The 25,651-nt window shown below is 38.2% G+C and overlaps 3 protein-coding genes across 6 annotated transcripts in view; 2 read left to right on the top strand and 1 right to left on the bottom strand.

Annotated features, from left to right (window-relative positions):
- The first annotated feature begins 3,042 nt into the window (after positions 1-3,042).
- On the top strand, positions 3,043-8,727 carry LOC107040219 (kelch-like ECH-associated protein 1). 2 transcript variants are annotated; one of them, XM_015260191.1, is made up of 7 exons: positions 3,043-3,677; positions 4,926-5,254; positions 5,327-5,491; positions 5,948-6,636; positions 7,209-7,457; positions 7,538-7,836; positions 8,072-8,159. In XM_015260191.1, the coding sequence occupies exons 2-7, from the start codon at positions 4,955-4,957 to the stop codon at positions 8,089-8,091; spliced, it is 1,722 nt and encodes a 573-aa protein (XP_015115677.1). In that variant the 5' UTR covers positions 3,043-3,677; positions 4,926-4,954; the 3' UTR covers positions 8,092-8,159. The 2 variants fall into 2 exon arrangements, with proteins under 2 accessions (XP_015115677.1, XP_015115676.1); XM_015260190.2 differs by having other exon boundaries at positions 3,047-3,677; positions 8,100-8,727.
- A 643-nt stretch (positions 8,728-9,370) lies between these two features.
- Positions 9,371-13,137, top strand: LOC107040264 (glucosidase 2 subunit beta). Its single transcript, XM_015260280.2, has 2 exons — positions 9,371-10,532; positions 11,546-13,137. Exons 1-2 carry the CDS (start codon positions 9,650-9,652, stop codon positions 12,223-12,225), a joined length of 1,563 nt encoding a protein of 520 aa, XP_015115766.1. The 5' UTR covers positions 9,371-9,649; the 3' UTR covers positions 12,226-13,137.
- LOC107040263 (titin) overlaps positions 13,138-25,651 on the bottom strand; it is a 53,112-nt gene continuing 40,598 nt past the window's right edge. For all 3 annotated transcript variants that reach the window (XM_015260279.1, XM_015260277.1, XM_015260278.1), the window contains 3 exons: positions 18,211-18,271; positions 15,439-16,850; positions 13,138-14,783 (listed from right to left, as the gene is read on the bottom strand). In XM_015260279.1, coding sequence (XP_015115765.1) covers positions 14,391-14,783; positions 15,439-16,850; positions 18,211-18,271 — 1,866 coding nt within the window. In that variant the 3' untranslated portion in view covers positions 13,138-14,390. The remainder of the gene's footprint in view (positions 14,784-15,438; positions 16,851-18,210; positions 18,272-25,651) is intronic.

The following is a 25,651-nucleotide window of genomic DNA, read 5'->3' as shown; positions in this document are numbered from 1 at the left end:
ATTGGATTAAATTGCGGAACAATACAAAATACTCTTTACGGAAGATATTTTAGGATTCGTTCGGGAAAAAAAGTTTCTGGATTTTTTTTCTGAAAAATTTTTCCCAAGAAAAAAAAAACATCATCAATTAATATTCAGTCAATGTAACATCCATTATTTAAAATTTATGTATCAATTGGTCGGTAAACAACGAATTGATTAAACAATCGTGAATGAGAAAAGGACGATTTTTGTCGTTAAATTTTTCATTTTTCCCTTTTCAGAAAAAAAATATTCCGTTACCATTTCCTGAAAAAAACTCCAAGTAAAATCCTACATGAAAAAAATTAGTGAGGAATATTAATTTCGAAGGGAAGAATTCGTCGAGGAATAATTGACGGGGAAAAATGTCCGGGAATTTTTCAAAATACCCTCTCATTTAGTGATTTTTCTCCAATTTTTTTCTCCGTACAGTAATTAAATTGAAATTCATTGAAATGAAAAATGAAAAAATTTATTATGATGAATAGAGAATACTTCCTGAGTAAAAATAAACGAAAGAAACGAAATTGCTTTGGGTTTTAGTTGAATTCATTGCAGATAGGAATTTTCAACAAAATAAAGAAAAATAAAATAATCATTTATTAATGGCAATAAAATGTTAATTCTACTCTACGAAGCACTGCCACAATTCGATCTAGTTACATTGCTTTGGATGAATACCTGCCACTTAGTTTAAACACGATTGTTTGACGAGTAAATTCGAATGATAAATCCAAATGAGGCATCGGCTAGTGCGTGGATACCTCGCTGGATACGGAACACATGTGCCCGATTTTACGAGAGCGTTTTTAAACTTAAATGTAATTAATTGTGTAAGTAATTTTAACGAGAAAAACATAATAAATTTTATGGATTTGTTTTCAAACGAGCACGCGTATTTTCCACGTGTTCGAGGTGGATTGGAGAAATTAATTGGGTGGGGAAGACATTAGACTAGGTAGAAATACCGCAGTGAAAAATATTACGCTTTGGAATCTAATTTCTCCTTCAATTTTTGTATTTTCCGTTTAATGAATTCGTATGAGTGAGTGAATGAACCCAAAATCACGTCATTAATGTTCGGATAATACATTCAGCCGTAGAATGATGGGAAGACCAGCCGAGGGACGAAGATTGATGAGGAAAATTGAAGTAATGAAAATGATAATGAAACATAAATGCCACTGAGATCCGCTGCCATAGTAACTTGTTGGCGTACGATACATTAGGATAGGTTCCTTGTAACCTACCTCGTCTACTCTTGTTACGCCTACTACTAAAAACTACACTGTTATTGTTGATAAAAAAAACAACTCCGTAATTGATAAGAAATAAATATATTGTCTGAAATGTCTGAAGTTTGACTGTTAATTAAAAGAGAAGGAAAAGGCGAGATTCTTTTCGATTTTTATTGTCTTCATCCAATATTCCTATTTTTTTTTCGTTAATAATATTCTACAAAATGTTGAATTTTCTTCGGAAATATGGAAAGATTTTTTTAATGAATTAAATTTCTAAGAAAAAAACTTTTTGATGTTTTTACCAAAAATCATTCGATCGACATTTGACGAGAGGTCAAAATAATCGTCGATTATGCATTTATTTGAAAAATTATTAATTAATTGGGGACGAGAAAGCTTCGACATTTGTTAAATGAATATTTTAAAAGTCTAAAATCGACTTGTTGAATTTAATTGTCAATTTTAAATTTGTATGAAAAACTATTCGTTGCAGAAATCTGCCCTATTTTCATAAAATGACATTTTCAAGAAAAAAACTTTTGATATTTGCCCCTAAACCCACCCATCATCAAGAAAATTCTCGATTGATCATTCAACCTTCACGAAGATCATTAAAATCCACTCACACCGCCTTCTATACCCCTCCAAATCTACTTCGTTCAACTAAAAAAATCAAATTTTTCCATGTTCGAGAAAAATTCTGTAATATTTATAATGGTGGCAGAACATATGAAACTAACATTTTTGAATTAAGAAAAATAATTCGCAGTAGCTTCGCCAAAAATTAAAATAAAAAATAACAACTATTGCTGTTTGTTTTATTTAAAATCAAATAATAACAAATTTTCTTATCCACAACCTCTTACGGCATTAATTTTTAAACTGATAAACTCTGTTTATCATAGCGAAAAAAAATCAAACTTGTTTACGATTTTAGATAACATTTTAAAATCCTCTCGCTCCGTCTCTCCAAACCGCCCGAATCTGCTTTTCGCAACAAAAAAAAATCCATAAACCAAATTCCCGAGTGAAATGAATCCGACATTTTTTTAAATTAAGACAAATTAGTCGCAGTAGCTTCGTCAAAATAAAAAAAAAACAAATTGTCGCAAAAACCGAAAGGTGTACGATGAAATGAAAAAAAAATGACAAAAAAATTTCTCACACACAGGTTCTCATGGCATTACTTTTCAAACCGATAATCTCTGCTCATCATTTTGAAAAAAATTCAAACTTTTCCATACGACATTAGATAACACCGTAAAATCCGCTCACTCCGTCCCCCCAAAACCGCCGAAACCCACATTCCCCACCAAAAATCTCCAGAAACCAAATAAACAAAATTTCTGAGTGATTTCCCAGTTAATCACCGCTGCGTCCCCGACATTATCTCCCCAGATGTCTTATCACAAGTGTCCGAACAGCACCGCCCCCACGATTAAAAAAAAACCGCCGAGTCACGCTCCATCCGCAGATGAATGATTGTGCAAATGCCCGCAGAACCTTTCCGCATTCTGCAATAATGGGGAATCCACGTCCTGCGTGATGATAATCGTGATTACGAAAGCGTCATCAAGATGCAATTCCCACACCCGATGATCGATCAATGAAAAAAAAAATTCGCATGTGCGCGACCTTCGCATAATCCGCGATTATTTCCCTCCGAAAAAAAATACCTCGAGTGAGCAAAAAACATCGAAACGAGGGAGCAAAAAATATCGAAACAGATCGTGAAAAATATTTGAGCCGTTGGAGGCAGGTGAAAGTGCAGTCTAAGGATGACTCGTCAAAATATTAAAGAACGAAACGAGCACACGAGTGAGCACTAACAGTTGTTACGAATGAGTCACCAGTGAACCATCGCCGAATGTTCGATCTCCTCCCTTCACTAATAAAATTATTAATAATTGTTATTCGTGAGCGAGTGCACGAAGTCGCTGTGATTTTGAATAACAATCATGGATTAACTATTGCGCAAGTCATTGCATCGATCACGAGGCGCATTTCCACAGTTGAATAACACCCGCTCTTTTCCACTTTTTTTTTCGTTTTATTTACACGTCGAATGTTGAACAGTGAATCATTGAAATCTGGTGGTGTCAACAGCCGGGACATGAGACAGGAGAAAGGGCCCAGGTTTAGTGTTTCGGGGGCCTCTTGTGGGGCTCATTAGTGGAGGTAATTAAATTGTTCTGTGATTGTTGGTGGACTGGGCCGTTGTGACGACAGTGCGCGGGGGGATTATTAGTTTTTCATTGTTTCTATGGAAGACGAGATACAGCTGGTGTCAAACGTCACACATGAGAGCTAAGACTGCCGACGAATTCACGGGTTTTTTGAGGATTGTTCATAATAATTGGACTAATTGCGGGGAACTAACCTCAAAGTTCCAGTGACTGTGGACATTCCAGTGAGGTAAATTATTTTTTATGCTTTGTGGAGTGAGTTTTTGGGTTTTGTGAGGCTCTTGACGGTTTTGAAGGAGCGGGAGGTGTGCGGGTCGTTGGGAATTTGAGGTGTTGATGTAATAGAGAGTTGGGTGAGAGTTCTGTTGTGTCACGTTTATTTTAATCACGTGGCTGGCAATTCTGAGGCTTTTATTCTGTTTATGTATTTGTGGAGCTGTTATTGAGGGTGATTTTAGTTTTTTAGCGATCGGGGAATTGTTGGGGGTGGGGATGTGAGGTTATGGTCCAGCGCCAGACGGTTTGAGTTTTTGAATTTACAGGGAATCCCCGGAGTTTTTTCTTCTTTTTGATCCGCTGGCTGTTTGGGAGAGAGGTTTCAGCGAGGGAGAGGGGGAGATGATTAGGCAAATGGAAAATTTTATATTCGAGTGTGAGGTTTATTTGAAGAATTGTTAAGAGAGGAATTGTTAATTTAATTTGCTGCGGTTTTATGGGGATTTGCAATTTGATGTGGAGAAATCGAAGGGCATTCGCCCTTCGATGGTGAGGTTTCACGTGGAGAACGTCAGGTTTCGGATGGCAGGAGTCACGATTATAGATTCTGAGAAAAGTTGAAAATCATTCGGGTTTTTTGCATGAGTCGAACAGCTGTTTTACCTCTTCGTTTCAATTTTTTTCCTTATTGCATGAAGAACAATTTTTTTTGTAACTTCTGTTGTAATTCATGTTATGTTCTATGTTCTATGCTTTTGAGACCGTTCAATTTCCAGGTTTTACGCGCCGTTATGTCTTGTAATCGAGACGGTTCGTTTATTGGGAGGTAGATCATGTAGAAAAAACTGGTCATTATCCCTATTAATGAGGTTTTCTTCTTTAATGGTGGAAAACAATTGTTAAAGATTATAAAATTGGAGAGTCACTTTTTGAGCTTTCACGGATTGGCGGCCGGAATACGAAAAAAAAAATTGATATTAACATGAGGCGGAAGAGATTCTCTCGTGAATCTGTTGGCTAATTAATTAATTATTAAATAATTAATTAATTATTTATTATTAATTCATTATTAATGAAGTAATAATTAATTAATTAAATTAACAATTAAATGGATTATTTAATAATTAATTATTCAATTAATTTTTATTTTTAATTAGTTTATTAATTATTCAGGTCCCAAACCTGCGATTAGAAAATTGAAAAAAATTGATGCAAGTTCCCCATTATTTTCATTGCTTCATTAATTGACTCATTCGTCCAGATCTCGAGGAGTAAATCCCCGTAATATTAATGGATGGCGAGGAAGATTATGTATCGCAAAATGGGCCAAAAATCAAAATGGACCAGAAGGCATTTGTTATTGGGTCACAAGCGGAGACTGGGTCTGAGAGCGAGTGGGAGAGGGTCTATAACGACGAGACAGACCTCGGTGACATGACCTTCTCAATGACCAATTACATCAGCGAAGCCATGAAGATGATGTTCATTATGAGGAGCCACCACATGCTGACTGACGTCATCCTGGAGGTGGGATCCGAGCTCTTCCATGCCCACAAAGTCATCCTGGCAGCTGCTAGTCCATACTTTAAGGTCAGTTTTGCAAGCAATTGTCTAAAATCCTCTTGATAAATCAATGTGCTCTTTTCGTTTCATTCCCTCTAGGCGATGTTCACAGGAGGCTTAAAGGAATGTGAAATGACTAGGGTGAAACTTCAGGGTGTCTGTCCAACGGCAATGGCCAGGCTCATGTTCTTCATGTACACGGGACAGATAAGAGTCACTGAAGTCACTGTTTGTTCTCTTCTCCCTGCAGCTACAATGTTCCAGGTACTTGAGGAAATTTAAGAACTTTAACTCATCTTTTGAATTAAAATTTAATTAATGCATTTGCATTACCACGAGAATTTTACTTTTTTTCTCAAATTATTACTTCAATAATACAAACATTATATTACTGAACAGATAAGAGTACTTGAGGAAATAAAACTATTTGAAATCACTTTTTGAATTGATATTCAATAGAAGAATTTGCGTCGTCACGAGAATTTCAATGAAAATAATAAAAAATTCATGAGAATATTATCTTCGTCAACATTTTCCTTATGACTATTTATTTTCAAGTATCTTCTTTCATATTGCATTAATCATCAATAGAGTAATTAATTATTAATTTGATAAAAATAACAATTATATTCATTTTTTTCTCAAACGATTCCCTTAATAATGTAAAAATTAATTGGTTTCAAGTCTTATTGTCTTCAAAATCTTGTCATTTTATTCCAGGTGAACAATGTAATAGAGGCCTGCTGCGTATTCCTAGAAAAACAGTTGGACCCAACAAATGCCATTGGAATTGCAAATTTCGCTGAACAGCACGGCTGTTACAATCTCCACCGCAAGGCAAATCAATTCATTATCCAGCACTTCAGTAGAATATGCCAGGAGGAGGAGTTCCTCCAATTATCAGCGATGCAGCTGATATCCCTCGTGCGAAAGGACGAGCTGAATGTCCAGGAGGAGCGAGAGGTCTACAATGCTGTGCTCAAGTGGGTGAAGTACAACGAGGATGCTAGAGGCTCGAAGATGGAGCACATACTGCACGCTGTGAGGTGTCAGTACTTGACGCCGAGCTTTCTCAGGGAGCAGATGAAGAATTGCGATGTTCTCAAGAAGGTTCCCGCCTGCAGGGAGTACCTCGCCCAGATATTCAAGGATCTCACGTTGCATAAGAAGCCGGTAGTCAAGGAGAGGACTCCCAACACTCCCAGGGTGATTTATATCGCCGGGGGATTCTTGAAACACTCTTTGGACACTCTGGAGGGGTACAATGTCGACGACAAGACGTGGACCCAACTCGCCAAGCTCATTGTACCCAGGTCCGGTCTTGGTGGGGCTTTTCTCAAGGGAATGTTCTATGCTGTGGGCGGGAGGAATAACTCACCTGGGAGCAGGCTCGCTCCTTGCGATAACAGGTTTGTTTGTTATTCATTTTAGTCGAATAATGCATGAAAATACATCTTTCATCATTAATTTTCATCATGAAATACTCGATATTTCGAAATTTTTACAAATCAATGACATTGTTATTGCCATGGGAAATGTGGAGAAAACAATAAACTTAATTCCCGAATTGTTTTCTAAAATATTCCATGTTGGGAACTTTAAACCCATTATTAGGTTCATAAAACATTTAATATCTGCCATGCAATACTATTAACACACTGCCATTTGTGATTCCGTCTAGTCATGAACTATGTAAAACTGGTTTTTACTGATATAAAAGAAGGAATGGAAGTAGAGATACCCCGATTCACACGAAAAATATTGATCCAAAGATTTTGATGAAAACGAAAAAATAAGCCGAAAATTAATAGATTGTTTTCGTAAACTTATTACGGACCAAATAATGTATTCCTTGAATATACTTATTCAGAAATTAAGTCGAACTTATTGAAAGAAAAAATTCCTGAATAAAATTGATTTTTGAAATAATTCCAAACATGACAATTACATGAATTTCATGTTTTATTTCTTATTTTTGAAGGTATGACAGCGACTGGGTTGACAGGTACAATCCAGTGAATGACCAGTGGCGACCATGTGCACCAATGTCAGTTCCAAGGAATCGTGTGGGTGTTGCTGTTATGGATGGACTTCTTTACGCTGTGGGAGGGTGCTCGGGGACACTGTACCATAATAGTGTGGAGTGTTATGATCCCGAAACAGATACTTGGAGTAATATTAAACCTATGCATGTTAAGAGGCTCGGCGTGGGTGTGGCAGTGGTCAACAGGTGATTAGAAATGACTTTTTTTCCAAAGAATACAAAAAATTCATTCTTCCTGAAACATTAGTTGATGTTTTTTATTCAAGGCTGCTGTATGCAATCGGTGGATACGACGGCACCAACAGACTAAACTCGGTTGAATGTTATCACCCTGAGAATGACGAATGGACGATGGTTGCACCCATGAGAGGACATCGATCGGGCGCAGGTGTGGCCAGTTTAGGACAGTATATTTACGTTGTTGGGGGGTATGATGGAGCTGGCCAATTGAATGGCGTTGAGAGATATGATACTGAGACTGATTGCTGGAAGTCTGTCAGCAGTGTTTCGATAGCACGCAGTGCACTCAGTGTTACTGTTTTGGATGGAAAATTATATGCTATGGGTGAGTTGAACTGTTCCCTAAAGATAAAAAAAATGATAATTTAAATATTCTCAATATTGGCCAGTTTTCAATGAATATCTCGAAATCTAAGGGAGACAGCAAAATTTTCCTCGTGACCTTTTTTGTAGAGTGAATTGAGGGCTATACAAAAGGTAATGACGAAAATTTCATTAGCTCCTTTAGATTCGGAGATATTCCGTTTCGCTACTGAATTGTGTTATGTAGGAAAAATTAGCTCCATTATGGTTGAGTTGAATTTTTAGGTGGCTACGATGGCACGACATTCCTTAGTATTGTAGAAATATACGATCCTGCAACTGACAAATGGGAGCAAGGTGCACCCATGACATCAGGTAGATCAGGACACGCAAGTGCAGTATCCTATCATCATTGTCCGATAAATTGCGATCACTGGGACCTCAGTATTGGGCCAGAACGAGCACCCTCGTGATACTCCAATTACATTGTCAAGCATTACCGAAAGCGCGTACGTGAGTGAGCTGTGCTCTCCAAAAAATCTGATGAATACATATGCATGATTTTTATTTTTTCATTGAGGCGAGAGTGAAGTCATTTTACTTCACTCGAAGATATGAATTATAAGTTTTTATTCTCGACGAGGTTCTCGTTGCGTCCACTACAGTAGAATAATTTTTTATGAAATTACATTAGTTATTATGATTGTGTGAAATCATGTACATAAAGATGTTAGAGACAAATTTTCAATTTACAAAGTGGTTGAGTTTTTTTTATGAAGAATTATGGAGATGTTGGCAATCGTGACAAAAGGTGAACCCCTGTCTGACTATAACAGTCAGAAATAATGATCACGTAAAGAGAAAGAAACCCTTCCACTTCCCATTGAAGAATAAATTTAGACTATCCATTTTACGCGAGTAATTTTTTTAATAGTACCCAGAGTAAAATGACGTACTTAATCATGTCATCCATTACATATATAAAACATAATGATCAAGAGAATGTCATTCCATACAAATCATTCTTAAACATTCATTCATATCTAGTCTAGTAATGAATTCTCTATAATCGTAAGTTACTAATTTCATTCCGAGGAAACCCCCGTAGCCGGACTGTCCTTTATAAAAATCCCAGCACCAGAGAATGGCGAGGGGGGATCAGCGACAATAGGCTGGCTGCCGATGAAGAAGGATCCGCTAGTATCCTATTAGCCGACAAAAAACTACTTCCAAACAAATGACCCTATAGAATCGTTTGTAATTCGTTAGCAGGTCATTGTACATCCCTTTTTAACGTTCAAGAGTTGATGGATCTTTTTTAATTAATTAATCAAGATCATGCATGAATCTAGCCGACAAATTTGGAAAAAATAAATTTTCACTTTCTTTTTTTCAATCGATTGCAAATCGTTTGTAGAATACAAATCAATGACTTTTATTGTTTGAGAGTGGATATTTTATTCACAATGATGAAATTCCTTATGCCATATGACGTCATACGGGAGATCAGCGCGTGGGTTCTCTGGTTATGAGGTTATGTGGGACTAATAGGATCTGCTGGATTTTTATTGTGGGTTCGGCTTAAACCCACAATAAAAATCCCTCGACACTCAGCGCTGCTCGCAGTGACGTGTAAAGTCCATCCCAGTCCTTGGATTGGTCGATTGTTGTCCATTGTAGGCAGTTGTGCGTGTCATAATCATCTCGGACTCCAGAACCTCAAATTCGGGGGTGAAAAACAAGCTCCAAACAGTGCTCAGTGCCTCGAAACTCAAAAACCTCTGTTGGCAAGAGCCGCAGAATTGACAATCTACCCGTAAGTTACACATCCAAAAATGTTAAATTATTTTCTACTACTAACAGTGTCAGCGGTGGTCTTATCACTCGAGTTGAGCCACGTAGCCGGTACACAAGTGCCAAGACCCCGTGGTGTGCCGATATCAAAGGCATCACTCTATAGTCCTGAGCGTGACTTTGAGTGTCTCGATGGCAGTCGCAAAATACTTTTTCACCGGGTGAATGATGATTACTGTGACTGCGGGGATGGGAGCGATGAGCCTGGCACTGCTGCATGCTCCAACGGTCATTTTTACTGCCAAAATGCGGGGTTTGAGGCGCAGTATATTCCATCGAGTCGAGTGAACGATGGGGTTTGTGATTGTTGTGATACCAGTGATGAGTATGCCTCTGGGGCCAAGTGTCTTGACAATTGTCATGAGCTGGGGCGCGAGGCCAGGGCTGAGGCCGAGAAAGCGGCCGAAGAGGCCAAGGCGGGGAACCAAATTCGTCTGGAGATGTGCGCCGAGGGGAAGAAACTCAAGGAGGAGAGGGCATCGAAGCTGGCCAAGCTGAAGGGGGACTATGAGGAGGCGAAGATGATCAGGGAGGAGAAGGAGAACATTAAGAATCAGGTGGAGGAGAGGGAGAGGGCGGCCTTGGAGAAGTACAAGCCTGTGGAGCCCGAACCCAAGGAAGAGCCCAAGGAGGAGGCGCGGGAGATCGAGGCGGAGGAGTACTTCAGGATGGTGGACTCAGATGAGAGCGGAACTGTCACTGTCGCTGAGATACAGACAAGGGTGACCTTCGATCGCGATGGGAATGGAGTCGTTACGGAGGAAGAGGCCATGTACTTCCTTGGGAACAGGGATGAGGTGAATCTGGAGGAGTTCTTGGAGAAGTCCTGGGAGAACATCAAGCCTTTCCTCATGAGGGAACGAGGTGAATTCGATGTCGATTTTTGGGATTATTCGAGGGGGTTGTTCGGGGCGACGGGGGTGGGCAAAATGGAGTTTTTTTTTTCATTCTTCGGAACGCAGAAACTAATTAGCGAAGTGGTAAAACGTGGTTTCGAGGAGTATCGACGAATCTAAGGGAGATAGAGAAATTTTTGTAGGAACCTTTTTTGTAGGTTTTTATGCGCTCTACAGAAAAGGTCATTACAAAAATTTTTCTATCTCCCTTGAATCGCGAGATATTTAGGGAAAACTGACGTATAGTCAGAAACGAATTGAACTGTTTTACCGCTTCGCTACTGAATTTATCAATTAGTTTAGTCTAGGCTCATCACAAAGGGAAAGGATTGTACTTTACCAAGAAAGAAGAATGATATCATTTCATTAAAAATTCAATGAGTTATTACGATTTTTTAAAATTATAAGTAATTTCCGATACTTTTTTTGGAAATTTTTATTACTGAAATTCCAAGGAATTTCGTAGTTAATCGTCATTAAGAATTTAAAACTTTGTAAAAAAATTAATGGAAACAGTCTATTTCAGTTTAATCATTGAATTTCAAATTAATGTAATTTCAATTCGGAATTTTAGCGTAATTTGGTACTAAATATTCATGTTCTGATTGAAAATTCAAGTAAGTGAGGGAATTCTCGTCTTCCTGCTGCTCGAAAGAATTTGGACTTTCGTTCAATTTTCTAGGAAATTTGAAATTTCATAATTTTTCTTTAAATCAAATCAAATTCAATGGCGTCTCAATTTTTTGAAAACAGTCTAGCGCTAGCGTCAGAGCTTAGCGTCTAGAGGTTTAATCCCACTTCTAACTCCGATAATTCGCATAATTCGCAACTAAAATAATTTTCCCTACATTCTATTTAAAAAAATCTTCAAAAGTAATGTCATTCCATCACTCAACCCCTGAAACATAAATTCAAGCTCCAATTATAGTTTCCAATTACAGTTTTTTCCCAGTATAATTCTTTTTTCTCCTGAATCTCCAGGAGCTTTCCTTCCCCCAAGTCAACCTCAAGACCAGGGAGAGGATCACCCAGAGGACCACCCAGACGACGAAGATCACGACTCAGACGACCACGAGGATGACCTCGATCACGAGGACGAGGCGCACCACGAGGAAGTGGAGAAAGACCCCGAGCCAGAGCCAGAGCCAGAGGTGAAGTACGACGAAGAGACTCAAGCCCTTGTGAACGAAGCGAACGAAGCAAGAACCCACTACCAACAGGCCGAGAAGAACGTCATGGACATTGGGAACGAGATAAGGGACCTGGAGGCGAAAGTTGAACGTGACTATGGCCCTGACGAGGTATTCGCCACCCTCGATGGCCAGTGCTTCAAGCTCTCAGACCTGGAGTACGTCTACTCGTTGTGTCTGTATGGGAAAGCCACTCAGAGCGCTAAATCCGGGGGCAGTGAAGTCTCCCTGGGGCAGTGGTCAGACTGGACTGGCGTGGGACCTCACAAGTACACACAGATGAAATTCGACAGGGGACACACTTGCTGGAATGGGCCGGCTCGCACTGTCACTGTTAATTTACGATGTGGCAAGGAGAATAAACTCATCTCAGCGTCCGAACCCAATCGATGTGAATACGCCATGATCTTCACAACTCCTGCTCTTTGCGATCCCAATGCAGAGGCTCAGAGCAACCATGATGAGCTGTAGGGAGGGGTTGTGCACCATTTTTTGCACGAATTAGCACACAAATTTGTCGAGTTCGACTGGAAATTTTGAATACTTCATCGGTTCTTTTAATGATCGACTGAATTCTTTGGTTTTTATTTTTTATTGGTCAGTAGAGGAGTCATTGACGAGATATACTCTGTTGGATAGTGGAAATTGAAATAAACTCTTCTCTTTCATTCGACGAATTTACGGAGAAGTGCCTAACCAATTTAATTCCTCAAACACAGCTCAATGTTTCATTCTCTTTGATTTGATGGTGAATTTAGAATATTGAACTCATTTATCGTCTTGTAATTCAGAATGTTTCGTGTTCTGTTAAATAACGAAATTGAAATGAGAGCTTTTCTTTGATTCAGCGAATTTATAGAAAAGTGCCTAGTGAGTTTAATACCTCAATCACAGCTCAACATTTCGTTCTTTCTTGATTGAATGCTGAATTTAGAATGTTCAGTCGATTATTATTGATTCATCATTAACAATTTCCGTTGATGTTTACGTATTAAATAAAAGTGAAACGTATTTTCTTCACTGAAAAACTTAAACTTACATCATAGATTGAATAATTGTTGTTAAATGTCATTAATGCGATTATCGGATCCACTGTTACATTCCTCTTTTGTACATTTGAAGGGGCGAATTCAAGGGGATCATTCGGAAGAGAGAATACTAAATGAACGGATGAATGAGTTTAATCATTAAGGTCCTGTGATAGCGCATTCGTTTTTTGGTTCTCGTGAATACAACTGAACTTTTTTGTTTCCCCTCGAGGGAGATGGACAACTGCATCATACTATTATTAAGTATTTTGTAATTTTTTAAATCTCTCGGCGTTCGAGGGTGTCTGCAGGGAACGAATAACCTGAAATAAAGATTGAATTGAGAACCTTTGAATTTTGTTTCTGATTCAATGAGGTTTATTCTTTATGTTCGTCGCCTAAACATTCATTACAATGTTTGTACATATATATTTCTTCTGAGTGACTAATGCGTATATCTCTTTCCAAATTATGATTTAATCAATGAAGAAATGATAATTTCTAACAAGAGTCATTCAACATTTTTGTTATTTGTTTATTTATCTCGAAAATGATTGGTTTTACGGGAAAATGTCAGAAAATCTTTTTTGCAGAGAATTAAATTTCCAGCAAAAAATATCTTTTGACATTTTTTCCTAGAACCACTCGTCATCGAGATAACAATGGATTCCACATTCCAATTCATCATTTCACTATTGAAAAAATCCAATGACTGTCTGGATTATCAAACAATTCACCTCGGGGATTATTTTTAGGCATTAAATCCCTCATCAACGTGCCGCAAATCGTCCAAAATATTCCAAAAAATTAAAAAAAAAAATATTGGAATCGCTTCTGATAGAAACTGTTTTAATTTTCAATACTCTTTTTATTATATTTACAGTCATTCCAGCTGAGAATTTAAAACAACACAACATATTCCATAAATCTGTGAGCCTCTAGTCTTTGGCTCATAATGAAGGGTAACCACACGAGTATCAATCTCTCCAATAATCTCTCGCATTAATAATTTACTAATTCAGGAAATAATCCAGCAGTTTGTGTAATTCCAATTGTCACCTACCCATCTAATCTCTATTTACACATCGATGGAGGATAATTACAGTAACGATAAGTGGATAAAACACTGCAGTATCATACATTCACATTTGAAAAAATGCTTCAAATGCCTCTTTATTCGATAATAGGCTTGTTATTTTATTTAGGCAACGAGGAGAATAGATATGAAGATGACAGGCACTTAAATAATTTACGTTCAATCATTTCTTTATCGTTTCATCGACCACAAACTACATATTACATACATTACATTTACATTCGTAGAAAAACAAAACGATGATATTGGAAGTGACACAGTACGATTGATTATTGTAATTGAATTACGTTTTTTTTTTCACTTAGTTTTGTACATAATTTTGACTCGTGCTCAGCACGTGGACTAATTAGGCGTCACTAAGTTGAGAATAATTTTAATTATGTTTTGATTTAATGTACAATTTGCATTGCGAGAGGATTAATCTCCATAGTAGCAAGAACACTTTAATTACATTCTCTTGAGGCCATTTAAATTGGCTGATTGTTAATTACAACTGGTTGAGAATTACTTAATTATTTTCCCAGCTTCTCGAACATTATGAGTTTCTCCTTGAAGCTTTTGGTGTCAGTCGATACCTCGGATATGTTCCCATTCAACATATTCTGGAGATCCTCATCGTTTTTGTTGGACAATAAACTGTTGAAGAGTAATTTGTTGTCTTCTTGTTTGATGGGAGATGTCGGGGGTGAGGCTAGCTTCTTCTTGGGGAACTGGGCTGAGTTTCGCTGGTTGTTACCGTTGTCGGATATGCGACTGACGATCGTCAGGGCCAGCAGCTGGTGGATGTCGATGTTCTCTTTTGATTCTGATGTCTGACGCCAGTAGCTCTTCTCGGGGGTTTTTGGCTCCTCTGGGGTCGTGGTGACTGCGTTCGTCGGCTCTGATTCGGGTTTTATCCATGAATCCTAGAAGGAGTGACAGAACTTTGTAAAACTTGGTGGAAATGTTTTTGGGGTATTATATTGGAGAATTGGAATTTTTTGCAAGTTTTTTTACGTGAAGAGGATTTTTTTTAAAGAATTTTTAGATCGTCACCTTCAAAAACTGAAATTTTCACTTATTTAATCAATAATTTTTTAAAAATAAGCTTTCTAATTCAAAAATTAAAAATGCAAAATTAAACTTAGAGTTGCAAAGTTTGAATAATGCTGAGGATTCAGTGATCTAGGATTGAATAAACCTTAATTTATATGTTTTTCTTCTTCAACCAACTCTTTTTAACATCAATTAGTTACAAATCCACATTTGAAGCTAGATATATACACATTGATCATGTATTTCGCATCATAATCTTAAAAAAATTCCAATTTTTCAATTATTTCATGAACTTTCCTCATAAAATCGACGTCCTAAATTCTTCAGATTTTTAAAATATCTCCCAAAGTTGATAATCAAACCCCAAATTTATACCTCCAAAGTTTGAGCAATAAAATAATTCTCGAAAGTCCAGTAATCTCGGGTCAAATGGGGTTTGGATAATCCCCAATTCATAAATTACCCCCCTCGCCCCATTGCCATCTCCAGTCAATAAAAAATCCTCATTCAAAACTCAATACATACATGTTTATCACGTTTATCATCATCCCCCATGTCCTCATCGCGTCCCTCCTGTTCGCCATCCTTCTCCAGGCTATCGAGAGTCTCAGTGCTATCGGACTTATTCCTCCTCTCCGAGTCCAGCGTATCAGTGCTCCCCAGTTCGGAGCTCTCCGAGGACTTTTGCACCCTCGCCTTCCTCCGGAAGTCCTTCTCCTCCTCCCCCAGCCCCTCCCCGGGGAAGATATCGATGACAGTCGAGCTGGAGACCCTCTTCGGCCTCCTGCTCTTCCTCTCGCACCTCTCCTCCCCCTCAAAATTATCCGAGCTCTCCGAGGAGACCCTCTTCCCGGACCTCCAGCCGTACTTCCCCAGCTCCAAGCCCCCCCTATTCCCCTCCAAACTCGTCTCCATGGCCTCGAAGCTCTCGCTCGACTTGGAAATAATCTTGCATTGTCTCTTTCCCCGGGAAAGACTGACATCACAAGCGCTATTTCTCTTCTGCTCCTGCACCTGCTCTAGAGCCTCGAAATTCTCCGAGGACATGGACATGACCTTGACCCCCCTCCTGGGTCTCATCTCGAAGCTACTTCGTCTCCTCTCAATCGAGTCATCACTGGTGAGTGCCTCCAGCACTTCCAGACTATCCGAGGACTTGGAGACGACGTCCGAGGACTTTGACATTGGCAGAAGGAGTCTTCTGGCCACTGGTCGAGGCTCATCGTGCTCCATGAGTTTGTCGAAGCCCTCGGTCGACTTGGAAATGGCAGTTGGCAGTCTTCTGGGCATCGGTCGCACCTCCACAGCCTCCGATATCATGTCGAAGCCCTCTGTCGACTTGGAGATCGACGTCTGCAGTCGCCGCGCAGCTGGCTTCACCTCCTCGTGCTCCGTCAGCTTGTCGAAGCCCTCTGAGGACTTTGAGAAGGAGTTCTCGAGGCTGTCCGGAGACTTTGACAGTCTGCTGATGGACCTTCGTCTTGGGAGACGCGACTCCAACTCCTCGAACACGTCGGACCCCTTCGAGACTCTGCTCGAGGGCCTGCGGACCACTGCCTTCCTCTCCTGGGGCTCCTCAGCTTCGGAGTTATCGAGGATCGTTTTCGCTGTGGAGTCCAGGCTGTCCGGCGACAGCGAGGCCACGCTCGCTGGCTTCCTCGGGAGCTTCGATTCCAACTCCTCGAAGAGCTCGCAGTTTCGGGAGAGGCGACTCGACGACTTTCGCAGGATCGAGGGCGCCTTTGGCGCAACTGGCGAACTTCCTGGCGAACTCATTATTGGCTCGAGACTGTCCAGGGTGTCCGAACTCTCGGAGATGACGGTCACCGTGGAGGAGGAGCTGGGGGTCGGCCTTCGCGGGGGCCTGCGGTTCTTTGGCCGGATCGCTATGCGGTGGTGCGCTGCTGTGTGACTCAGACTTGCACTCTCCAGTTCCGCTGTTGATTAATTTGGGAGTTTAGGGGTTGAGAGGGCTGAGTAAGGTTGCCGTGAGGAGAATTTGAATTTTATAGGTTTGCAAGGGGAAACTTGGATGAAGCTCAGTTATTTCTAATTTCTCTAGGCGGAGAGACAATTTGAGGAAAAATTATGGGGCAAAACGTAAAAGTGAGGCGAAATGCTATTCCGGGGATTTTTCACGTAAAAATGCGAAAAAAATCAAGCGAAAATTTTATGGATCGATACGTAATCATTAAATAATTAATAATAATAATAAATTATTAATTGTAACTATTAATAGTAATAATTAATAATTAATTATCAAATAATGGGAAATATTTCGAGCACTCGTGGATAAAAAATGATTTATTTAAATTCTAAACTCGACATTAGAAAATTGAAAAAAAAAATCATGCAAATTCCCTATTGTGTTTATGTTAAGAATGTGGAGTCTAGAGGGTAATGTCTAGAAACATCTATTGATGTCTTTTTTTTATTCTTGAAACAATGTTCATTGTTGGGAAAACTACTTGAGGAAAAATTATGTGGCAAAACGTAAAAGTGATGCGAAATTCTCCTTCGGAATTTTTTCACGTAAAAATGCGGAAAAAATCTGATGTGAAAAATATATTACTCTCTTGAGTTGTGGGAATTTTATGGATCGTAACATAATTTTTACGTGACGTAAATCTTCGAACTTTTAACGATGAATTATTAAACCATGAGCAATATTGCAGACATTCGTGAATAAAAAATTATTTATTTGGGTTCTAAACTTGAGATTTTAAAAAATCGTGCAATTTAGCTATTGTATTTGTGTCAGGAATGGAGAGTCTAATCGCGAGCATATTTTGTGGAGAAATATTAATCATTTTCCTGGTTAATCACTAGTTTATAATGTCAGGGAAATGAGTTCAGTGCAGTGATAAAACGTAATTTTTGATGAAAAATTTTTTTATGTTTTTTTTTTTGAATTTTTGTAGAGCGAATTGAGGGCTACAAAACGGTAATTACGAAAATTCTTCGGAAACTCAGTTTAAAGCTCAATCGATTGGAACCGCATTGCTACGGAATGTCCAATTATTTCCCCGATTTTCTCCAAATTTTTTTTCACTAATCAACTACTCTTGACATTTTCCCATCGAGCAACTAAAAAAATTTCAAGATTTATTCATTACGATTTCTTATCTCGATACTGAATTAATCAGTGAAAAAATAGTGTACCGTGTCCGTCAAACAAAACCCGAATAGAAAGTCTGAATAATAACGAAGAATTGAATTTCAAAATGGGCGGAGTGATTTTATGATTTCGTTTGTTGAAAAAATATTTTTCCTCCATAAAAAGGAGTGGAGACTTACGTAAATCCTCCTTTGGCGTCGCTGTGATCCTCTCCACAACATCCTGCTGTGTTCTCGTAACCTGCGCATTAAAAACCGAGAAAAAAGAATAATTAAATTTTCGTAGGAAAGAGTAGCACCAACTGCACAAATTACACAAACTAAAACTTCAGGGAAAAGCAAATGAGCGCTTCTGAAGATGATAATCTTTAGTTATTTTCTCCACTCGTTTCAGTTGCGTCATCGAGATGTGCTCGACTGCCCCCGCAGTTTTCATTTACCTTTTCTCCACCTTTTCCTCAATTTCGCACTTCTGACAGCCGCCGGAACTATTTTGCAAACAGTTTTTTTTTATTGTCTTGTTGCTCGTGTTTTCGAAACTCGTTCAATGCGACATTTGAAACTTTCAAAGTGGTTTTGAAATGTCTCGTTAACGGTACCAACTTCTGCTGTCCTTCGGGGTCTTTGGGTGTCTCTGATAGGTGAGAATGACAGGGGGAGGGAGGACTTTGGGTTTGCACGGGGTACCACTTAACCGCAATTTGAGGGAGAAAACCGGTTGCAGGGACCAATGCTGAATACTCCGGAAGACGTGTGTCAAATAAAGAAAATGGCTCAACCAGTCGATGAACTTGGCGAGTGATTAATCATTTTTATTCGCAGAAATTTTTCATCGACACCATTTTACGGAAAATACCGAAAATATCGCTAGAAGCATCTTCCATAAAAACGTTCGGATGATTCATGAATTCGCTAATTTTATTATTAAATTTTGTTTCTTATCATTGAAAATTAATTTCTATTTACTTATTTTATTGGAAGAATTGTTGTTGATTCCATTGAGATATTCTTTTAATTTTCAGTCAACTTTAATGAATTAATCATAAAAAAAGGAAATGATTTTAAAAATTTCCATTTTTTTCCATTTTCTGAGAAAAAAATTTCTTAAAAATTAAAATTCAAACCAGTCGGGGAATTTTGGGAGTAATTAATCATTTTTATTCCAAGAAATTTTTCATCTTTCATAAAACAACTGCGATGATTCATGGAATTATCAATTCAATTGATCAAAATTAATTTCCATTCATTTATTTTAATCTGAAAATTGTTGTAAAATCGAATTTAAAATTAAATTCGAATATTCCTTTTTTTCTCTTCATGTCACGAAATGAAGTCTTCAAAAATAATTTTCTATCCAATTCGAATATTTTATAAATTTTTTCATGATTTTCACAACTTCGATTGATTAAAATGCCCGAACGACTTCATTACCTCAATATCCTTTTCCTCAGGTATTCTCTGTCTCATCTCAGCCTTCTTCGCCCTAGAAACCACGACACAAATCTTCTCCTCATCCCCCTCCTGTTTTCCAATAACTTTTCCCCCCGCTCCAGCCCTCACTTCCCCCCTCCCCTGACCCCACACCCCAATCGTCACTTTTCCACTGGGAGTCGTCACCGGCGTGACAATTTCCGGACTCTCATCCTTCAGGATCTCGATCCTCAACGTCTCCTTATCCTCATCCCTGATGATTTCAATCCTCGTCTTCTCGTCCCTCTTCTCCCTCCAACTATTCACCTGCGGTTTTTCCTCATTCTGATGATCTTTGAAGATCTCAATTGTCGTTTTGTTCTGATTCTTCTCCCTGAAGCTCTCCGCTCTGGGTTTTGCATCCGCCTTTTCCCCTGGAGTTTCGCTCTTCTCCTTCGGTTTTTCCTCGACTTTTTCCTTGCAAAATGCTATCCTCGTCTCTTCATCCCTTTTATAACCCTCGATCACCGGCTTGACATCGATATTTCTATCCCGACATCCGTAAACCCCAATCGTTATTTTAGCCGGAGAACTAACAGGTCTGATCCTCCCGTTATCGCAGTTTCGATCGATCAAACGCCTTCGCTCCACCGGATTCAAGTTCAGCTGTTCGATTATCGCTCGAATGTTCGAGGATATGCTGGTCTCCCTGTGAGACACAACCATCTTCATCACTTCTCCGAAAACAATCGGAATAATAAATCCGTCCAACGATCTCCAGTGCTAATTACAAATGTTTATTCTTCTCCTCTGCGTAAACTAATTTTCGTTGAATGAAAAATGAAGAGAACTTTCACTCGTTTTGAATAAAAGATTAGATACACTGGATTACTATCGGGCAATTAAACGGTGAGATGATTATTCCCAGGATTTCGCGTGCTGTCCTCGTTTACTCGACGGTGGGTTTTGCATTTGCAGGTCTCCCACGCGACCTTCAACCTCCACAACGAGACGACGAGCTGCGCCTCATCGTGATTTTTCCTCTTTCTGGGTTTATTTGTGTGAGGGAGTTTGCAGCGACCGATTTCACACGGGAGCTGGGGCACACAACACTCTGACAAGTTACACTTGAACTTTAATTCAACAGATTTGATCTCTATGTCAATGTCCTGGTTTTGTGCATATTTTTTTTATTGTTTTTGAAGTTTGTTTGCACTCTTCATTATTTTAATTCTTTTATTCGTCTGTAATTTTGAGCGAATGAAAACTGAGGGCTGTTTATTGGAATGGGAAAATATTCTTGATAATTGGGATTAGAAATTTTTTTTTGAATTTTGTGCGAATGAAATAATGTTAATTTCATTCAGTAGCGAAGTGGTAAAACGCTACAAGTCAATTTTTACTATTGACCAGTTTTCAATGAATATCTCGGAATCTCAGGGAGATAGCGAAATTGTTGTTATAACCTTTTTTGTAGAGCCAACTGAGAGCTACAACAAATGTGAGTACGAAAATTTCGCTATCTCTCTTAGATTCGGAAATATTCCTCAAAAACTCAACTGGGAGATAAGTCGACTTAAACCGTTGTATCACTTCGCTACTGAATTCTTTAAAATTTTATTAATTGGAAACCCTGAGATGAAAAATTAGTTGTGCCGAAAAGTTAATAATTTTGGCATTCGTTACACCAAAGCTAAAGCAACATTCATTGATTTATTTTTCCCATTCAAATTAATATTTCCTCGACGTTTTCGCTTATCTTTATGCCATTTTCGTTCGACATTCATCACGAATTATCACGAAAAAAACAGCATAATGAATTTTCTTGTTGCTTGGTACAGCCTCGGGGGGATATTGGTTTCGGGGCCAGAAGTGTACGACCCACGCTAGCGCCCACGATGGTCTCGATATACACAAACTACTTTTCTGATGCCTTTCGCTATTGCCCCCCGCCCCTCCCACCCTCCTCACCGTATCTTTTTCAATACGTTTCCCGGATAAGAGGCGGGGATTTACCGCAAATCCACCCGAGAATATGATTCTCGCAATCTTGGGAAAATTATGGGGTCGGGGAGCTTCGGCACTCAAAAGGACATGAGTGATAAAAAATAATATAATAGACAATGAGAATTCTTTTTTCTCCATTCTCGACGATTCTCGTTTATGCGTTGGGGGCGATGGGCTTTGGAAATATGGTAATTGAATGGTTATCGTGAGTCATTGCAGAATACGGTCAATCCTTGATTTTCAATTATATGGAGATGATTTTTTAGTCTTGTGGGCGGAGAGAAAAATATTATGAAAATCACTCCTTTTTTTATTTTTCTGGTAAAAATTGCATTATTTGCAATAAATATGTCATAGAAATGTTGTAAATTTCATTCGAAATACCGTAATTTTTAATTCAAAGAATTGAAATTTCGTGTTCAATTGACTCGTCATTTTTTAAAGTTCTGAAATTTCAGATTTCACTGGAAATTTAATGAAATTCCAAATTTTTCAACAGCAGGCCATTTTAACGAAATATTTTTCAATGAATATCTCGAAATCTACGGGAAATGGCAAAATTTTTATCAGGACCTTTTTTGTAGTTCTTAATCCACTATACAAAAGAGGTCATTACGAAAATTTCGTTATCTCCCTTAGATTCGGAGTTATTCCTCGAAAACTCAGCGACCTCAACTTCAACCCCTTTTATCGCTTCGTCACTGATTTATCTGAATTTACCTGACTTCTATTTATTTTCACTGAATAGTTTAGCTGAAATTTATAGCTTCCCTCAGTATAAGAAAATAAAAATAAAAAACAAAAACAAATTTTTATTTTATTTTATTTTTTTATTTTTTTGAAAATAAAAATTTCCAAAATTTTCTGAAACTCCTGAATTCTCTCTCGTGGAATTGAAAACTGGGGCAAAATGGGCGTTCCTCCCTCGCTGTTAATACAAATTCTATCTTTTAATTTCCATCACACCAAGAAAATTTAATTTTCCAATGAAATTCCACAGCAATGATTTACAACAAATTCTAATCGACATTCACTCAAACTGAAATACGACTCATACGTTATGTTTCCCCCAGTCCTCACGACTTTAATACACATTGTTTGATAACACGCACCGATAGAACGGTTCGTGTTCACCGAGCGTGAAGCAATCTGTAACCGTGAACGTGTCTGAATTATTCCTCCCTCATTTTTATAATCCACTTTCCGCACATTTTTACCAACGAGAATTGAAATTACAGAGCTTACGTAAAACCATTGAACTTTTAGTGTTCACTCTTTGTGAATATCAACAACCGCCCGAGATATTCAAAAATGAAAGTTGCAGGAGTCATTTTTATTCATTGTTTCCCCGTTGTCCCGAGCAACTTGTGACATTTCAACGGTTGTTTTTACCTTGGGGAATTGGAGAAACAGAATACGATAACAAGTGGACACAGAATGATGAATAATTTCCGTAATTGACGCTTCCTGAATTAATCAGTTGAAGCGCAAATCGTTGAAAAAATTTTTAATTAGAAAAATCAGTGTCATTAAAACGAATGAGTCGTCAAATGATTTTGAGCACGAAAATGAATTAAAACTGATAAATAGAAAGTTTTATGGTCGTACGTCATCACAAGAGCTCCGGAGTCACGCGAGATTCAGTGATTTAGCTGTTGCCAATGCCAGTATTGATCAAACAATCAGCAATTTCATTTTTGAGATTACTTCATGATTTTTTCCCCCCTGAGACACCAGACGTCTGTGATAAAACTGTATAGTGGGGAACTAGTCTGATTAAAAGTGGTCAGAATATACCCTGTGGCGTGTTACGAAGTCGTTACGTCGGGTCGGTCAGCCGCTCGAGAGACTCCACGGGTGAATTACCTGTGGACACTACCACACGTGAAAGTAAAGGCCTGGGTTTCGTTTTTGTTACCAATGACATTAGATATACATTCATTTTTCATGAAACTATCGATTTAGCGTATTTATCTCTGCTATTCCAAAATTAGAATGCAATTTAATGGTGTAGAAACTATTATATAAATTAACCGTTCGATATTTTTCTGGATATTTGCGTTATTATCGAATTACGATGAGATGCTATTATTTATAATTAACGAAAGGTTAATTAGTTCATTGTTTATAACATTATCACGTTCGGAACCTGTTTTTTTCGTGATTATCGTGACGAAATCGTGCCTTCGTCTAGAATTTATATATAATATGTAATTGAATTTTTGAATTTAGTACGTAAAAATTGATGTGTTTAATTTTAAAAAAAAATAAATACAGTAGTGCAGCGTTGAAACGGTTCAAATTGATTGAGATAGGCAAATTTTTGTCAAGATTTCATTTTTTTCTAACAGTGTATGAAGAATGGAAAAAGTTCTGGAGTAGCTGAAGTTCAAATGAGTTCTTCATTTAAAATTAAAATAAATTGCGGAATTCTCATCTCCCAGCTGCTTAAAATTTTGAAATTTCATTGAATTTTTAGAGAAAAAATTCAATAATTTGATTTTTTTTGTGGACTTTCATTATTTAAAAAAATATTTTAGTGAACTTGATTATTTTTCCCCCCTTAAATTCAATTAAATGTCACTCTCCTAAAAATTAATAATCAACAGTTCATGGGATTTCATTTTTTTTCCAACACTGAAGACCTTTTATCTCTTTTTCACCGTGTAACAAAAACACGGAAGTGTTGAGTGTACAGTCTTTTGTGGGTTTAGTTGAAAGAATGAAGAATCTCTCGGACAGTTTCAATTCTCAAACAAATCTTTGGAAAGTCGAATGTAAATACGAGCGCTCTTCACTCAACACCAAACTTGTTCAACTAATTAACATTTCGTTAATTATAAATCCCAGCCTTCATCATAATTCGGTAGTAGTGAAGCGAATATCCAGAAAAATATCGAACAATTCATTTATGTAATTATTACTATATCATCAAATTAGATTCTCATCTTGGAATAGCAATTTTAAATTATGAAATTCCTCAAAACTTCAGTAGAATAATAATACGATAAAAAATTTCACAGTTTAAAATTGAAAAAATAGTTCTTTGACAACTGAAAATTCACCTAGAACTGACATCAGTTGTATTTTCCATCCACAACTCCCCCGAAACACGAGAATCATCTCTGAATACCCGTCACGCTCACAAACCCGTCCCCTAGAAACTGAATACCCCATCTCCCCCCAAAAGGACGTGTGAAACAATGTCAATATCGCCTACTTTTCCAACAAGAGACAAGCATATAATCTCGAAAGTCGTGAAAATTCTCAGTGTCTCCCATAAAATTCCCCGTTACCTCCGAACAAAGCGATAAAATAAGAAAATCCCAGGGAACGAAAGAAAATGGAAAAGAAATCCTCGATCGTTTATCTAATCTCCGATTAATCCGATCAATCGATGAACAAACTAACAAAAGGAAGTGCGTTCTCGTTATCCCCCACACAAGGAAGACATTTCCGCAGATACTGCACTTGCTCAGCGATCCGATAAGCTGAGAAATAATCCAAAAAAATCACAAAAAAAATATATTATCCGGGAGGAAGGCATGCTAATTTCTATCGCACACCGGAGCCAATCGTTGCGCTCTGATTCCCAGACCCCATGCGATTGTTTCATCCTGACACTTTCAACCTCAACAATTTGCGGGGAAATGAACATTAACATCACTGCACTGTTTTTTCATGCCCCCGAGGCTGTTCCAAAGAAAAATTCGCACAAGAAAATTATTTTTTCGGCGGTAAAAAATCGTTATCCATCGATTTCAACGAATTAATGTCGATTAATACTGACTGATGACCATTTGTTCATGTACTTGAGAATAAAATTGACTGCTCGTCTGACTAGTAGAGAGTAGACTGTCTCGCGGCACAACTCAGTACACATTTGACAGGCAAACACGAGTACACAAAGGCAGGAAAATGAGAGAGATGGGAGGGGGGGGAGGAGTTGTAGTCCAAGTGGTGGGAAAAATGGGGGTGATCGAGAGGGCTCGATTTATAAATCCACCGGTACAAGTGAGATCGCACACTAACGGTGCCTCTCAGGTTGAGTATCTCCAGCTTGCCAGCTGTTTTCATACATAAATTTTTATTTAACCCATCATTTCACCTATGGTTTACTGTATTTCTCTTTAAAACATTCACCACGTGCCACACTTAAACTCTCCACTGCTCTCTATTTTTTTTTTTTTTTTTTTTTTTTTTT

The sequence above is a fragment of the Diachasma alloeum genome, unplaced genomic scaffold, assembly GCF_001412515.2.
Source record: "Diachasma alloeum isolate Michigan unplaced genomic scaffold, Dall2.0 Dall_scaffold_00326, whole genome shotgun sequence".
NCBI classification, from domain to species: domain Eukaryota; kingdom Metazoa; phylum Arthropoda; class Insecta; order Hymenoptera; family Braconidae; genus Diachasma; species Diachasma alloeum.
This window is presented reverse-complemented; position numbering and strand designations above follow the sequence as displayed.

Coding starts and splice junctions, on each gene's coding strand:
- LOC107040219 (XM_015260190.2), top strand. CDS start 4,955: ATGGATGGCGAGGAAGATTATGTATCGCAAAATGGGCCAAAAATCAAA. Junction 6,637..7,208: donor CTCGCTCCTTGCGATAACAG/GTTTGTTTGTTA, acceptor TTATTTTTGAAG/GTATGACAGCGACTGGGTTG. Junction 7,458..7,537: donor GGTGTGGCAGTGGTCAACAG/GTGATTAGAAAT, acceptor TTTTTATTCAAG/GCTGCTGTATGCAATCGGTG.
- LOC107040264 (XM_015260280.2), top strand. CDS start 9,650: ATGTTAAATTATTTTCTACTACTAACAGTGTCAGCGGTGGTCTTATCA. Junction 10,533..11,545: donor TTTCCTCATGAGGGAACGAG/GTGAATTCGATG, acceptor CTGAATCTCCAG/GAGCTTTCCTTCCCCCAAGT.